Raw genomic sequence first — 18513 nt, forward strand, 5'->3', positions numbered from 1 at the left:
GTCTTGGAACATTTTTTAAGTAATTACCTTAACATTCCTCTGTGCTCTTCATGCCAGTTCTGTATTCTTTCTTCCCACTGTTCTTTTGTCAGTTTGTGCTGTTCTAACACACTGTGAATAGAAGTTGTTGCTATTCAATGACACTGACAACCAACTTAATCTCTTAAAGATATAAAAATAAGTCTGGTTACACAGCATAACATATACCTTAATTAGATAAACTTAAACATGACTTCCTGTATACTGTTCATCTTTTTAAACCAAATGGACATAGAAACTTAGTATTTCAACAATACACTTTTAAAATAGCATGAAATTGCTTCTTTTTTCATAGTATTTTATACTTTTTGTGATATAAAAGTCACCCCATGGCAAGCTCACCTTTCAGTAAAGTCATAAAATGTAATGTTTGGAACAGCTGAAAATGCAGGCCTATAAAATCTTCATACAACAATGCTGCAAATTAACCTCTAGGTATGCACAGATACACTCAAGCTTTCTGCTGTCATTTGAAAGAAAAAGCAACACATTCAGGCTAGTTTGTTGGGGTTTTGGTTTGGTTTTTATAAATAAAATCAGTAGTGAAACAGTTCGAGGAATCTATTTGAGGTTTATCTATAGCAGACTGCTAAGATGGAATTATGTTTTGACCTACTAGAACTTTCAAAGTAGCACTGCAGTAAGAAGTCAAATGCATATGACAACTTTATTATGCTTTTATCCCATGCACCTAGCATTTCAAGCATTCCTAGAAGTTATTTTAAAGGAAAATTAAAAAAAAAAAAAGACTGCAAAATAATCTTACTAAAGAAGTCAGAGCAGTTGTTTTCCTTCCTTTTTCTTTACTCAGGAAAAGTAAGGATTCACTACTTTTCCCTATGTTTTTACTGAAGTAAAATAAGGAATAGACTGAGTGATGCAGAAGATACTAATGCAGTGTTTCTTCTGTTATAGGATCTCTGTCACTCTATTTGATAATCTGCCCTATATCTAGTGAAGCGCACTTTTCAGTGGGAGCCATATCCCATTTTGTTTTGCTTAGTGTGCATCCCTGTCAACAGGCTTTCTTCCTCAAAACTGAGGCAGAGGTTTTCCTTTGTGCACCTGCAGAAAACTAAAGTGTTCACATCCATATGATACAAGAACATGCAATGACAAGACATCTTTTCTGGGTTCCCCACCCAATCTTTAGCCTTGAATATAAGCCCTAGATGTAATACTTACAGAAGCCTGTTACAGAACACACAAAGTAGAACGGCCTGATTTGGCTGTAATAATCTAAAAGCATCCTGGCCCTCATTTACAAGTTTCTATTGCATTAAAAAAAAAAAAAGAATTCCAAGTCTTCTAGGACCATGTTAATTTCTTGAAGTTCTGTAATTAAATCAACCCTGATTTTTACATTGTGATATTTACATTGAGCTGCTTTTCACCATTATTTCTTCTACTCCTCCAATAGATATTCAGAAATTATTCAAAAGCTTTCATAGCAGTATAATATAAAGATAACAATAAAAACATAAAGGACAGAACAGGATATTGTAAAATACATGATCCCAGGATTATGTCATACAAGTGCCCATCTGAAAATAAAAGCCCTGCTCCCAAAGCCCTTCAGAATCACAGAGTGGTTGAGGTTAGAAGGGACCTCTGAAGATCATCATCTTCACCCCCCTCCTCAAACAGGGTTACCTACAGCCAGTCACGCCCAGCACCGTGTCTAGACAGCTTCTGAATATCCCTAAGGAGGGGGACTTCATAAGCTCTCCAGGCAACCTGTGCCAGTGCTCAGTCACCCTCACGGTGACTTGGGCTTTCCAAATTAAGTTAAATTTCTACTCCTACAGAAATTCTTTGCACTTTCCTCTTTTTGAATTGAATTTGAATTGAAAGCCACAAGGCAATGGGCATAAGTGAAATATGCTTGAACACAATTTTTTTGTTCCTTTACTATGAAGGTGGTCAAACACTAGAACACATTCCCCAGAGAGGTTGCAGAGTCCATCCTTGCAAATATTCAACACCCAACTAGAAAAGGCTGTGAGCAACCTGCTGTAATTGGAATAGAATATTTCCATTGGAAGGGACCTATAATGATCATCTAGTCCAACTGCCTGACCACTTCAAGGCTGACTAAAAGTTAAGGAATGTTAAGGGCATTGTCCAAATGACTCAAACACTGACCAGCAAGGGGCATCAACCACCCCTCTAGCTGACTATTTTGAGTAGGGGGACTGGACTAAATGATCTTCAGAGCTCCCCTTCCAACCTCAAGTGATTCTGTGTTTCTATGATATCCTCAAATCAGCTGGCAATGTCTTTGGTGATAGCCATCTTGGCATTTGGTCCCCTCCATTCTCTCTTCACATGCTGCTGATGAAACATCAATAGCAGATATGCAAGGACTGTTGAAACAGAGAAACTCAGCAAGGACTTGATGCCTTGTTGCTACCCAGCTCATAGTTTTGAGCCAAGAAATATGCAGGAGTTTTGACAGGTGAACATTAAGACTCTATATAAAAACAGGAACTGCAAATCTCTTCTCACCTTTCTCAGTAAAATTTTGCCAAGCTAGTCTACTCTGGGAAACAACTAAGTATTTTTGATGTTACATTTTATATTGTTCTGAAGTATTTTTATGAGGTACTTGTTAGTTTTCTAGCAATTCTCCTGGCAACAGGAGGCAAAACAGGAATAATTGTGTCAGAATGAATACAAAACCTGTGCTCACTCAGTGCAGACTGGCACACGACTGCTTGAAAGCATACGCTGGAAAATGATTTGAACATTTGTCTACTGAAAACGAGCATCGTAAGTATTTGAGTTTGTGTCATACACAAGCACTCCAGTGTTCACAGGCTGTCATCATAACTGAGCAAAACCCAAGATTTGTGAACTAACATATTCAGTAATGACAGTTTTACTGGCTCTACATCTCCCTGCTTTCCAAACAAAGGGCATTTTTAAGAAAGAGGTATAGACTTCACTGTCACAAGGAAGCAGTAAACAGCCAGAATCAAGCTCTTAGCCAAGATTTTTAAAAATCTGAAACATTTTCAGAAATATTTCTTTCAAAACTTCACCACAATCCTTTGAAATGCTTTTTTGCTTGCCAGAAAATTCTCAAGCTCTCAGTTACACTAATAAGTGAGTTTCCACTTTTAGTTTTTAAACCAAGAGACAAAGGATATGACTTCTGAAGAAACCTCAAATTATTCCATGGCTCTCATTTCTTTGATGATGCATTAATGTTGCATGTTTAGTAAGCACACATTTGTCCATGATACATCAGTATAGATTAATCTACACCTACAAAATTGTCTAACATTGTACATTCATGTTGCAATAGATGCCAGGAGCATGGCTTCAGTTGCATAAAGAAACAGAACTATAATCTTGGTGTTTCCTTTTCCTAACCACTTAGCTGAGTGACCGATACAAAAGAGTTTATACTCAACAGCAACAATTTAGTTTCCAAATTTTCTGTCCTGACTGGCATTTTTCTGCAAAATACTTTATTTGCAGTATACTTTGTAACTATTTTCACTAAATTATCATCATTTAAGTGTACAAAACAATCAAGAACTGAAGAAAATGAGTATCAAATGAATCTTAGTGACTTCTATACTAGAGTATTTTGATTAGATTATTAACATTAGATCATTTTGGAAAACTTTGGAAATTTGTTCAACTAAGTCTGTGCAGATGGTTGTGGATCAGAGAGGACACAGATCTCAAGAAACCCATGCTTGACACGCTTTGTTATTTAGAGTCTAAATTAGGATCTAAATTTTACTAGCAAAACATGCACTCTTAAGAAAGCTACCATTAAATACACATTATGACTTAATATTTTTTGTAATTAAAATGTGCTGTAATCAAGGTTCTATGCAGCAGATGATGCAGAAACAGTCTCACTCACCGCTGAGGGAGAAGTCTGTCATTGGCTAGGTAGCCCAGTTTATGTATCTCCTTACTGTAATCTCCATACTTGGACTGGACAGCATAAGAAGCCAGAAGAACTGCAGTTTCTGGTGGGCAATATATTTCATCATTTAAGATTGCTTCTTTGACTTGCAAGAAGAAAAGTCTCTGAGTTATTTCCTGAATTAATTCTTCAGATACATCCTCTGGAAAAAACTTGGCCCTGAACTTAAACTGCATAGGATTTTCTTTCCTTACATCTTGCTGTGTTACCTGAGAAAGAAGAATAAAGGAAAAAAATAAAAAGAGCACTAAATGATATATTAAATATAATTAACTCAGTAGTAATGAACTCCTTAGCTCCTCTACACTGAAATCCAGTGCTTCCTGACAAGCTCACTGTGGCCCACTAAATATTCATGTGGCACCGAATCAAGAACATCAGTTTGGATAAATCAGACAATTTTGAAATACTACTCAAAGAGTAAGAGTTTTTTTGTAGGTTTGTGTGAATTTCTATTTATCACAACAAAGATCTGGAAAAAAAAAAGTTGTAATACATATGAAAAAAAAAATCAAAACTATATCCAAGGATGAATTGCAGGAAGTAAAAATTAGGATCCAACAAGGTTTCTTCAGCAAGAACTACAGCACATTTTCTTCCATGTAAGTGTAAAGTTGGATTATTTTAAAAGTCTTTGAGCTATTGAATTAAATATATGTGCTTTGTTCCTGTGCAAAAAACATATTTCTATTAATCAGATTTTTTCTAGAATGGGTAAGCCTTATAATCATGATTTCTGTGAAGAGATCAGATGTGGTCATCTTAAGTGTCTACTTCAAATTTCAACAAAAGTTCATTTTTATGTATAATTTTCCATTTCATTTGGCCGCAGCTTTCAGCGCTGATTATGACTGCAGCAAAAACATTCAAAATTAAACTCATTCTAACATCAAATAATACAATGATTGTTAAAAGGTACATTCATAATGAAGTAAATCTCATACATCCCAATTCCTCAAGCTCTTTATTACACATTTAATTTTATGTGCATTAGTATTCCCTCTAGAACTTCTTCACTGTGCATGAAATGATGCATTTGTTTGCTTGACTTGTATGAAGTATCAAAAACTGTAAATATAATGCAATCATTTAATCACATATGTTAGGGAGTGTAAGTACTATATTCAACATTTCAGATGTCAATTTTAAAAGCTTTCCTCACTTTTCACAGGATCACAGAATGGCAGGGGTTGGAAGAGACCTCTGCAGATCATCTCATCCAACCCCCCTGCTTGAGCAGGCACACCCAGAGCAGGGGGCACAAGAACATGTCCAGGCAGGTTTTGAATGTCTCCAGGGAAGGAGACTCCACAGCCTCCCTGGGCAGCCTGTTCCACTGCTCTGGCACCCGCACAGGAAAGAAAATTTTTCTCATGTTAAAGTGGAACTTCCTGTGTTCCGACTTGTGCCCATTGCCCCTTGTCCTGTCATTGGCCACTACTGCAAGGAGTCTATGACACCCACACTTTAGATATTTATAGGTATTCATTAAATCCCACACACAGAGTCTTCTCTTCTCCAGGCTGAACAAATGCAAGTCTCTCAGCCTTTCCTCATAAGGGAGATGCTCCAGTCCCCTGATCATCTTGGTAGCTCTCTGCTGGACTTGCTCAAGCAGTTCCACATCCTTCTTAAACTGGGGGGCCCAAAACTGGACACAGTACTCCAGATGTAGTCTCACTAGGGCAGAGTAGAGGGGGAGGATAACCTCCCTCCACCTGCTGGCCACATTCCTTTTAATGCATCCCGGGATATTGTTGGCCTTCTTGGCCACAAGGGCACAGTGCTGGCTCAGGGTTAACTTCTTGTCCACCAGCACTCCCAGGTCCTTCTCTACAGAGACGCTTTCCAGTAGTTCAGCCCCAGCCTGTACTGGTGCCTGGGGTTGTTCCTCCCCAGGTGCAGGACCTTGCACTTGCTCTTGCTGAATGTCATGAGGTTCCCCTCGGCCCAGCTCTCCAGCCTGTCCAGGTCTCGCTGGATGGCAGCACAACCTTCTGGTGTATCAGCCACTCCTCCCAGCTTGGTATCATCAGCAAACTTGCTGAGGTTACACTCTATCCCATCATCCAGGTCACTGATGAATATGTTGAACAGGACTGGACCCAGCACAGACCCCTGGGGAACACCGCTAGTGACAGGCCTCCATCCAGACTCTGCTCCATTGATCATGACCCTCTGAGCTCTGTTGTTGAGCCAGTTCTCTGTCCACCTCACTGTCCACTCGTCCAACCCACGCTTCCTTAGCTTGCCTACAAGGGTGCTATGGAAGACAGTGTCAAACACCTTACTGAAGTCAAGATAGACAACATCCACTGCTCTCCCTTCATCAACCCAGCCAGTCACGCCATCATAGAAGGCTATCAGGTTGGTCAAGCGCGGTCTTCCCTCGGTGAATCCACGTTGACTGTTTCTGATAACCTTCTTGTCCTCTACATGCCTGGAGATGACCTCCAGGATGAACTGCTCCATCACCTTCCCAGGGATGGAGGTGACACTGGCCTCTAGTTTCCCAGGTCCTCCTTCTTGCCCTTTTGGAAGACTGGACTGACAATTCATTAGTGTTTATCTGCTTCTGATTTACATACACATTATTTCACTTGAGTCTCACCATGGAACGATCTGTTGTGCTCTTGCCAACATTATTTGCACACCTATTCTGTGATTTATCAGATCTTATCTGTATTTACTGCAAATATTTAAATAGTAACTTATAAGTTAGTGCCAGTTTATGATAATGCATTTAAGAATCAAATGTTATAAGCTTTTAAGAAAAAAAAAAAAAGATAGATAACTGCCTTAGTCAAAGTTAAGGAAGTTACCACACCCTTGCTGCTCCTGAACTGTACCAGCAGCTTGACATGCTAAAGAAAGTCTGCAAGACTTTCACAGAGCAATGTCTCCTATATTTTTTGCAAATGATGCACCAAATCCTCTAGTCTCCAACCACTGGAGGCAAGCCATTAAGGCTAACAAAATATTTGTAGCACTACAACATTTATCACGCATGAAACAAGACATGTATGAAATTCTAGGAGACAGCTTTGGTGGTTAGCAGGTTTAACTCACTGGATCTACCACAGAGGAGAAGATTATGTAAATGCAGACAATGGGTCTTGCTCCTAAAAACCTCCCAATTTACCTCCTAATACCGAAAATAAAAAAGGTATTAAGTTGAACTCAAAACACTTTCTTTATTCTATACAGTGCCATTAATAACCTGACAGACAATATTAAAATAAAAAGTGACCATTCAAATTCATAAATAGAATGTAAAGTAAAATGTCCTGGTTCCCAATAGCTGGGAGATACAAGTTGCTTAGTACTGCTGGGGAAAAACAAAACAAAAATTATCTTACAATCTACCTATTAGGCACCTAAACAGAAGTTTAGGAACCTATTACTGGTAGCTCATTTAAAGATCTATAGCTATATACATGCAAATTCCTGAAGCTCAAACACTTCACACACACAGTCCCAACTATAAAACATTTATTCTATTCTATTTTGCTCCATGAAAGCAGGACAATCACATGCATCACCATGGTACTGGAAATACAGGAAGTGGTGTCTCCTTCTCAAATCAAATGTTGATGCAGCTTTGCATATTCTTTTATAACTAACCAAACTTAACACTGTAGTTTGTCATTTAAATCAAATGAAAAGCAACTTTTCTACTAAATTTGAAGCCAGCTGTATCTCACAACATTAAAGCAGCAAGCCTTGTAAAAGTATATTTCAAACTACACACTTGCCTAAATATCAGGGAATTGTTACCTTTTTATTTAGCTTCAGCCAAGTTGAGTAACCCTTGCTGTCCACATACTGTAGTCCAAAAAACCAGACTTCACGAAGACCAACAGTTTTCACCACCTAAAGATAAATGATCCATAATCATCAGTAATCACTACAACATGAATTTTTTTTAATGGTAATCAAGCTACAGAAACCACCTCAAACTGAAATGTAATCAAGTTTTAGAAGAACAAAAAGAATTAAAATAGTAGCAAAACATCAGGTTCAGGAAAGCATTCACCTCAGAGTTCTAAATAAACTCAAGCACCGTGTTGCCAAACTACCAACTGGAGTCCACAGCTTACTGCAAACATCAGACTCAGCACCTGAGGGATACAAGAGAGCAAACAGGACCCTGATATTTGAAAGCATGTCTGGGAAGTGATCTGCAGACCTACAGACAAGTAAGTCCACTTCAACAAAAGGTAACTGGTGAAACTATAATAAAGAATAATACTTGTGGACAAGCATGAAGTAATGAGGACAAATCACCTCCTTCAAATATTTTTGAGATCTTCTAAGAGTTAATTATGAAAGGGATAAAGATGATCTAGCTGATAAACTATACAAGGATTTCCTGGAAGATTTCTGCTCAGGTCTATAACCAAAGGCTACTAAAGGAACAAAACTGTCCTTAAACAGAAGGAAGGACTTTTTATGGATATACTAGTTAGAAGGAAAGAAAAAACCAAGCTGTTCTCACAACAGACTTAGTGTAACCACTAGGGAAGCCACCCAGGACTTCATAAGTGATCTGCAAAAAAGGATGAAATTGATGTGACAAAATCTGCTGTGGGAAACCTTCCATAAAGATCTGTAAATGAACAGTAAAAAGGAAGATGAACCTCAATAAAAGGTGATATTTAACAAAATACTGTACCTAAAAGACAAATTTTAATTATGCAAAGTTCTCATTGTAAAGGAGAAAGCAATAAGGCTGTTATATTACTATACATGTCTATGGTATTCCCAAATCTCTAACACTACATCTGGACTGGTCACATCAACTTAAAAAACAGATGTTGCAGCACTGGAAATGCTTCAGAAACATTGAAGAGAACGATCAGTGAAATGGGACATTTTCTACATAACTAAGACGAGAACTAAAGCTACTTACAGAGATATGAGGAAAAGAAAAAATACGATATAAGTCTATAAAACTTGCATGGCATGTAGAAGGAAAATAGAGAATTATTATTCATTATTTCTCATAATGTAAGAATTAAGAGAATCGACAGAAATCATTAGATAGCAGGTTCAAAGCAAACAAAAAGAAGCACTTCTACCACACAGAGTATAATGAAACGGTGGAACTATCTTACAGGTCTTTTGCATAGTAAAAGTACACATGGATTCAATAAGCAATTAATCAGAGAGGTCCAGCAAAGATTATTAAATAACTGTAAACTCTGGCTCCAAAAGATCCAGTATGGCAGTACTTACGTATGTTCTCAGGTTGGACCATGCTGGCAAGCTGGTTTACTGAAGGCTGTTTTATGGAAGTATTCAGATGCATGTGAAGTAAATAGAATTTTACACATAGATCCTCCTCCATTTTAAAGTAGTACTATCGGGTTGCAAAATTAAGATTTTGAAAATTAGAAAATGTCACAAGATAGCTGTGCAAACTTACTTTTGAGGCCTTGCATATTTGTATTATTACTTAACAAACATTCAAGAGCACCTTTTCTCCTCCTCTACCATTTCACCTTCAAGCTCCAAAGCATAGAATGGACAATGTTCATGGATCCAACCTGATTCCTTTAGTGAGCAGTTATTTTCTCTAGAATTCCTATATAATTTACTTTAGAACATAAGGAATGTTAAGAACAAGTTTATGTTACCAGTATGGTCCTGAATAACATTAAATTTGGTGTCCCAACACAAAAATTTCAGACCTGCTGCTTCTTTTGGCACAGATCTATATGATGCTGGGCAAACTGCTTATGGCTTTAGCAGATGACTCAGAGTGCTCTTTAATTTGCAGCTGTTCAAGTGGAGCCTTTGTATCTGATCAGCTCTGAGCCACACAAGTCAGCAAGAACTGCAGATGCTCAACAGCTCTGTCCATAAGGCATAAGGAGACAAGTGCTTATGATCATGTCAAAACATTTTGCTCTCACCTGCTAACTGCAGCCCTTCAACTGAGATGCACATTGCACATTACTTAAATACAGGCAACTTCTCTACTGCAAATCAGAGTTACACATGCTTGCAAACACCACTAAGAACAGCTTACACATTAGCCTGGTTTCCTTCAGACTATACAAAAAAGGAAAGAGCATTGTCTATCACTGCCTCTTAGCTCAAAGGAAAGAGGAAAAAAAAAATTCTGAAACTTTATACCAAGATAATATAAGTGCTTATGCACTGCAGTAGGTGATATGAAAAATAAACACAGAATGAGAAACTTAGGAGTTTGACTCTGGCTGAAAAGATTCATTAAGTGGCTTCAGAGAAGTCTTCATTACAACTGTAAAACAGATATATCTACCATGACATCCTATAACTTGACTACTAATGGGCAATAAAAACATTTTAGAGAGAAGAAAAGCAACCAGAACAATAGACATGTTTTGGCAAATCAAAACATACACATAAAGACGACCTAGCAGGAATTTCATTGAGTCAGCTTCCAAAAGTTCATAAGGGAGGCTTCTGAAATCTGGAAAGGACAGCGGGGTATAACTTGAAATAAAGGAGGCAACCCTCCCATTATTTCTGAACAGCAACAGTAAACCAGAGGTGCTGACACTCAGTGCTAGCACCTTATTGAAAACAACAAAACAAAACAACCCCCATTATTACCAACAGTGTGTGGAAACTTACCCAGCACAGGGTTCTTCCTCTCCTAGGAAAGTTACAAATGCTAAATCGGTTCACTAAAGGAGGACAGATCCCCTCTTGCCCATTCTGACCACTGACAGGATAGACAGAAGGACTAGCAATAAATGTTAAGACACCTTCTGAAATATGAGCAATTAATTAAAAAGGAGTTGTGAAATAAATAAGAACTATGTTGAGTTTCACAATGGAAGAGAAAAGAGAAAGCCACAGATGCCAAATGCTGAATTCTTGTCTGCTAGCAGATGAAGATGATGAACACAGACACGGAATAGGAAACAAATCAACAACTCCAGAAAACACCAATTAAAAGCTCAAAAGAACCATTGACTGAAAAAAGGACAAGTTGTTCACAAAAAAAAGTAGAGGAGCACTAGACAACAGCTAAATTTATGGAGAGGTTATTTTCTGCAAATAATAACTAACAATTCTACTGCCACATCCACCATTCTGCATAAACCTTGAAGACCTATCCTCTCACTAACAGTGCTATTCAATTATCTTTCTATTGAGAAAGAGCATAACTTTTATCTGAAAATTTCATGCTGGTTTTGCAATACAGTTCCGCTCTTGATGTTACTCTGTGGAACTCACATATGAATTTAAGATCAGGCTGAAAATGCTTCTCTCCTCACACACAACTATGCTGGTTCATTTTGCTTGACCTAACAATTTTTCAGTTTAAACTTCTAGAAGATGGTTGTAAGAGCCGGTGAGATGTTAAAAGCGCCACAATGAACTGAAGAACAAAGCTGAAGAGAGCACGAGGAAGAATTCAGAGCTCTATCTTTGTTCCCTGTTTGTGAATGCCCCAATTTGGATGAACCTGATTACCTGGGCATAAGACGTTACACAGCAGAATGTCACCCCACCCAATACTGCATGGCAGAAGATAGCAAAGGTTGGCAGAAGACAAGCAACAACTTGAAGCTTCTGTGCCACAGAACACCATGCTTTTTCTTTGATGGTGGTGTTGGACAAAAAGCAGGACAGCCCCTTTCTTCAAGAAGTCTTTAAGAGTCACAAAATCTATGCCTACATAGAGGCTGAAGACATACTGCTTACTAATGTTAGAGAAAGGGGCATGGGTAGAAATGTTAAGAGTCAGACAGTCATTTCAAACAAGAATTGCAAATAAAATTTCTCTCCTCTAAAAGAAACAGCTCAGTGTTACAAAACAAACATTCTCCTTTCGACTTATATACTAAGACTTTTAATTGACTCTTATAGGTCAATTGAAAGTTTAAGAGCTCTTAAAGAACTCTTTCCATGTGTTACTTTCTCTTAATACCCGTCCTTACATATTTGAAGCACCTATAGTGAAGTGGACAGAAATGACAGTTCTACTAGACATAATTCTTGATATAGTTAAACTGTTTTTGTAAAGTAATTTCAAATATTTCTGCATTTTTAACTAAATGCATACATCTTGGATCTAGATAATACGCATTTATTGGTTTCTCAAGGAAAAAGGAAATTACATGCTGACATGCTTCTGTTCTTTACATTTTCTAGAATGCTCCACAATCTAGGTCAAAAAAATTGTTTCAAGATTCTGATGGCTAACATCACATGAAATTAATGTGAGAACAACCCTTTTTAAGAAATCATTCATTTAGCCCATTTGACTGGTGTATGACAGACACACTATCAAGTAAGAATGTGAATGAATGATTCAGCTGAAGCCTCACTGTTATTACCCGCAATAGCTTTATGTGTTTGTACACATACATACACAGACACACACATAAGTTACCTGATCAAAGAGTTGCTTGCCTGTTGTATTGGGCTGGATGGCAAATTCCAATTCTGCATCCATTGTGGTTACTCTGACATTGATCTACAGAAAATAAAGAAATATTTTAATGATACTGTAACAGTGTAATTCTTCTATATACTGTGATTAGCCTGTAAGAAACAATATATGGTAAGTAAAATCAACAATTTTAATGGTCTTGTATACACACAGAATACAGTAGATATAAAAATGGAAAATTTGAATCTGAAAACATCTCATCTTTTTTTAGTATAAAAGCATATTCAGGATAATATTTAACGCTAGGTTTGAAGGTCAAGCCAGGAAGCAAAGTTCAAAATCAATTTAATGGGATAGCTGATGTGACTACTGAACACTCAAAGGACACCAGGACACGCAGCTACTGGGCACTATCTCTCAGTGGGCTTCCCAAACATGTGCAAAAGAAAAAGTTCCTCATCATATACATTATCATTTTAAGGTATTTATACTTGGCAATATAAAAAGAAAGCAGCCTCCTGCCCTGCCATTTCTAAAATTAAGAGGTTCAGTGGTCTTAAAGTTTATAGGACTAGCAACTGTAGGTCTAAGGACAAATAGCAGATTTTTCAATGGAAGGAGGAACTACATTAGTTAGTTCCCCTTAATACTGATCCCATTCAATTCCCTTACTACAAGACTGAAAAACCACCACTATTCAATGAGCTACTACTTTCTCCTGAAATAGAGGACCATTTTCCTGATGATTCCTGGCAGTCACTGGTTTTATTTGTTCTAAAACAGGCAGTCAAATATTCCAGGAGACATCTGGATGCCTAGCTTACTTGGAAGTACAACAGCCTGTTCCAATTTTTCTTCAACTGGTACACACAGAAATAAGAATTTTCATTAAACAGAACAATACACTAAATGTACAGTACTGTCTTCTCACTGTTAAAATGATCCTCCATTCCTACTTCCAGGGTATCACATTGTATTAATCCTTAGTGAATATGAATATAAAGTGTTAAAGCTCAAATCTGCTTTGCTATAAATGCAAAAACCAGAAACATGAAACTTACATTTAAGGTACACAGATATATTCTAATTTCTCTCTCTACTATAAAATATGGAACAGGAATAAATTATTACTTGTATTACAGGTTCTTAAACTACTTGATCTATGCCTGTGTAAACAATTTCCATTAACCATTTCCCTAATTTTGCCACCAGGTGGAATACTTTGAAAAGTGAAAGTCCAGAGAAGTCTCCCCAAGGCAGAACACAGAAGTGAGATCTAAGGCGCAAAAAAGAAAACTGGATAGAGGGTTAGTTCCTGTACAACAGATTAAGCTTGTTTACTCCTTTCTTTAGTGTTGACGTAAACAACTTTGGGCATGAGCTGGATACACAAGACAGAGCAGAGAGAGTCTGAGGACCTCTAGGTTATAGACCTGCAAATAAGGAAGACAGCAGGGGGTTGGTAAACTTTTTTGTGTGTGAACACTGATAAAGAACAAGAGTTGAAGGCTTTGGAATAAAAGGTAGTAAACTTTTATTGCAAAAAGAAGAAAAAAAATTAGAGGGTGTGTGTCAGGAGGAGGGAAAAGAGGTGTTTTCTGTAGATTCTCTCACTCTGTCCATTTCAAAAGAAAAAAATGTGCTTATTCTCTAACAGAACAACCCATTTTAAATGGTCAGTCTAACTCACTGCCTGTTGTACTGTTTTAAGTGTGGAGGGCTGCCCTTAATTACAGTAAGTTATTTTTTTAAAGCAGTTTTTCAATTTTAAAAGTGAAGCCAGCTTTAAGGCAGCTACAAGTACGCAAGTTAGAAGGGATAAGGCTAAAATGTAACTTTATTAAATGCCAAAGCAGTCTGTTATGTAACCGCAGCATTGCCAAATCAAGGAGCATCACAGAATATCTAGGAAGCACAGCAAGTTCAGCTAATTGCAGCAGACTTTTTAGACTGGCAGCAGAAACTTCTTACGTAAATACCCTTGTGACAAATATAATCATCTACAAATGCAAGAATTACTACCTGTAAGTCTATATCCCTCATGAGGACCAAAACACTCAAACAGTAAAATAATAGATGTGATGCAGAGGCAAACCCAACACACAGCCTGTAAATTCTGTTCGCTTCTGGATGTTACTGCCTCAAATAAAAGCAGAGTGCTGTAACAGAACACAGCTGCTAGATCTGCGATAGAGGTACAAGTACACATTAGGAGTGATCTGGTCACTTATATGCACTACAGTAACTGCTTAAGCCTACAGCGATTTTCTTTTACTTTGTACTTCTGCTTAACAGATCACCCAACTGCTAATGAATATTTACACTTTCAGTTCTACTAAGAAAGTTGCAAATTAAATGATAGCAATATTAAAGTGTTACCTTTTATGATATGGGTTATTTAAGAAGACACTTACAAAGGTATCACTACACTTATTCTTCTTCCTGGTGAAGATATTTGGACTGACTTAGATTTTTGGCATACAAACACTGAACTTTTACAACCTTAAAACATTGTTTCACAGCTTCAGTTATTTCTGGGCATGGAAAATGAGAAGGCTACTTTTGGAAAAACCTAAGATTGAGTGCAGAAGGCTTACTTATCTAATCCAAACCTCGATCACACAGCACGCTCTCAACAAAATCAAACCTCTGGTATCACTTGCATGGTCTGTAAAATAAAGCTAACCAACTACATTAGGAATAGTCATGGGGAGGTTTCCACATTATAAATAAGGCAGGGAAATGAGAAAACGTGGGCAGAGAAAGAAGGCCCAGGAAATTCAGCAGTGGACTGTCACACGTAACCTGCTGTTGGGTATCCAGCTACTTTGAAGCAACTCTCCTAATGCGACATTGGTGACGGGGAAATTATCTAAACCACAAATTACGAAGACACACACTAATCTGAACATAATTACTCTGAACCGACTTTACCACATGAATAGGGAAACAGGAAGGAGCTCTTGCAACAGTGACAAGGGAAATGGATTAAGGTTTCCTGTAGCAAGTGTCGGAAGGTTACCACTACTCATACCACAAGACCCATTTAACGCCTGCTTTGCAATCTTGCTCTCACCACGATTACACATCTTCCTTCACGATTCAGAAACTATGACAAAGCACTAGACAAGACTTAGCCATTTATGTCAGCTGCTCAGTCGTGAGACAAACCCTGTTCCGCTGTGCGCAGGCCCAGGGTAAGAGCTGCAACAAGTCTCTTTGGGTATATTGATATATAATTTTGACTGAACTCTAAGTAGATGCCTTAAGGATCCTACTCGGGTAAAGTAATCAAGAAATTCTCTAGGTGGTTCTGCAATTCACAGAAGTATGCCTGAGCAAACTTTTTTTTTTTTAAAGGTTAAAAAGTGGCTATATGCAAATGTTATTTTTGGTGCCATGATTTAATAATTTGTATCACTTATTACTGACCTAGAGATCTCTATGAAAATACTAAATACTAAAATATCATGCTGATCATGTCTGGGAAATACTTAAAAATACTACTGTAGGCTTAGTAACTGGGTAACTTAGACTTTAGGAATCCTCTGGCAAGGTCCACGTGGCGCGAAATCCTCCCAGTCTCCTCCACAGATCAGGCGACGTCTTACCTGAATGGCAGCTCCGTTATGACAGACAGAATTGACACCTGGCAATACAGCACTCCTAGACCAGCCCTCTTATATCCAGACCCAGAAATCACTGATTTACACTACTACAATGTACACATTGTACAAAAGAACCCCAAACAACCAAAAAACTCCAACGCTTCCAACACTCAACCCATGGAGCTATATGCAGTTTCAATGCAGAGGATATATGACAGCTTCTCAGCTCCCGCTTTAGATATATGACTATATTGATGTTCATCCTGTAAAGCTAGGACAAGAGTGTACTCTCATCCTGCGAAGAAGGTGGCATTTAAAAAAAAAAGAAAGAAAAAAAATACCACACACAAAAAAACCCACAACCCATAGGCAAAATGTGAACACCTTTAGGGTTTGCCTCTTTCTGGCAATATATCCTGAATATATTGCCTTTATGCAACTACATGTTAAGTTACACAAGCCAAGCATCTAGACAAGCACAGGCTGTATTTAAAAGGCCATAATGGAAGAGACAACAGGGCAGGTTAATGAGTTATTTTAATTAAAAAAAAAACACCTCTAAGACAGAGAAGAGTCTTCTTCACCTGACTACCTTTAAGAGTGCATTTTATAAATAAAGTTGCTGTAAGAGGGAATAAAGAATAAAGAACACAATGAGGTTTAGCATAGCATAGAAAAAAGTCTGCTGGACATCTAGGAAAACACTACTGCAAAGCTGTATTTTAGAGCACCAAATCTCTGTTTTGAATACCAATACCTACCTCACAGCTTTTAAAGTGATTATTTAGCTATGCTTATTTGTCTATACTGAACAATATAAACAAGTAGTGAGTGACAGAAACCTTTCACCATAAGAGGATCACCAGACATTTGGAAAAAAATGGCTACAGAAAGTATAGTTTTTCCTTATTTCTGACAAAACTGCTTTGTCTCAATATCTCAATATCTGGTACACATGCATATTGTTTTAATCTATATGTAATAAACTTTCCCAAATAATAATGCTTTAAAACACTTGCATTATGACAGTTGCCTTCACCTTATAGAATCATAAAATGGTTTGGGTTGGAAGGGACCTTTAGAGGTCATCTAGTCCAACCCTCCCGCAATGAACAGGGACATCAACTACTAGATCAGGTTGCTCAGAGCCCCTCCAACCTGGCCTTCAATGTTTCCAGGGATGGGGCATCTACCACCTCTCTGGGCAGCCTGTGCCAGTGTTTTACCACCATCATTGTAAAAAATGCCTTCCTTCTACCTAGTCTAAATCTAGCCTCCTGTAGTTTAAAACCATCACCCCTTGTCCTATCACAACAGGCCTTACTAAAAATTCTGTCCCCATCTTTCTTATAAGCCCCCTTTACATACTGAAAGGCCACAATAAGGTCTCCCTGGAGCCTTCTCTCCTCCAGGCTGAACAACCCCAACTCTCTCAGCCTTTCTTTGTAGGAGAGGTGTCCTATCCCCCTGATCATTTCTGTGGCCCTCCTCTGCACCCACTCTAACAGGTCCATGCCATTCCTGTGCTGAGGGCTCCAGAGCTGGATGCAGCACTCCAGGTGGGGTCTCACCAGAGCAGAGTAGAGGGGCAGAATCACCTCCCTCGACCTGCTGGCCACGCTTCTTTCAATATGGTTGGCTTTCTCGGCTGAGAGCGCACATTGCTGGCCCATGTCCAGGTTTTCATCCACCAGTACCCCCAAGTCCTTCTCTGCAGGGCTGCTCTCAATCCCTTCATCCCCCAGCCTGTATTGACACAAAGGGCTGCCACAACCCAGCGTCAGGACTTCGCACTCGGTCTTGTTGAACCTCATGACGTTCACACGGGTCCACTTTTCAAGTTTGTCCTTGGCATCAGAACTAGCAGTTTGATTTTATCTATATTTTAACAGACTTCACAGAATGGTTTGGGTTGGAAGTAACCTTAAATATCATCTAGTTCCAACCCCCCTGCCGTGGGCAGGGGCAACTTCCACTAGACCAGGTTACTCAAAGCCCCATCCAACCTGGTCTTGAACACTTCCAGGAATGAGGCATCTACAGCTTCTCCAGGCAACCTGTTCCAGTGCCTCACCACCCTCATAGTGAAGAGATTGACTTGCTTCAGAATGTTTAAACACAGTCAAGGGAAAGGGAGGAACACATACATACATATTGATTATTCTTTGTGAAGGGATCAACCAATGTTTTGATAACAAATGTTGCTCACGGGTTACAAGGACATTTGCCACAGCTCAAAGTAGTGCGGCAAATATACCTAAAAAAAAAAACCAACCCAAAAACCCCCACAAAATCCACAATCACAAGCAATTTATCTATGAAAGAATTTATCCAAACCAATAAAGAGTATAGTCAATTAACATACCTAGAATAATAAACATCCATGTGCACACTTTTGCTATGGGAATTATATTTTTGTTGTATTCTTTCACTGCTTTAAGGACTTAAAAAAATATTTCTACACTTCCCTGCAGGATCTAACTTCAACACACCACAATTTAATGGGCCATTACACAGTCACA

General features: G+C 38.3%; 1 protein-coding gene across 1 annotated transcript in view; it reads right to left on the minus strand.

Annotated features, from left to right (window-relative positions):
* RDX (radixin) overlaps window positions 1–18513 on the minus strand; it is a 42780-nt gene that overhangs the window by 11517 nt on the left and 12750 nt on the right. The window contains exons 3-6 of the mRNA XM_075082689.1: window positions 12384–12467; window positions 7766–7861; window positions 3923–4197; window positions 28–111 (exon numbers count right to left, since the gene is read on the minus strand). Coding sequence (XP_074938790.1) covers window positions 28–111; window positions 3923–4197; window positions 7766–7861; window positions 12384–12467 — 539 coding nt within the window. The remainder of the gene's footprint in view (window positions 1–27; window positions 112–3922; window positions 4198–7765; window positions 7862–12383; window positions 12468–18513) is intronic.

Source organism: Phalacrocorax aristotelis, chromosome 1 (assembly GCF_949628215.1).
Source record: "Phalacrocorax aristotelis chromosome 1, bGulAri2.1, whole genome shotgun sequence".
Classification (NCBI taxonomy): Eukaryota; Metazoa; Chordata; class Aves; order Suliformes; family Phalacrocoracidae; genus Phalacrocorax; species Phalacrocorax aristotelis.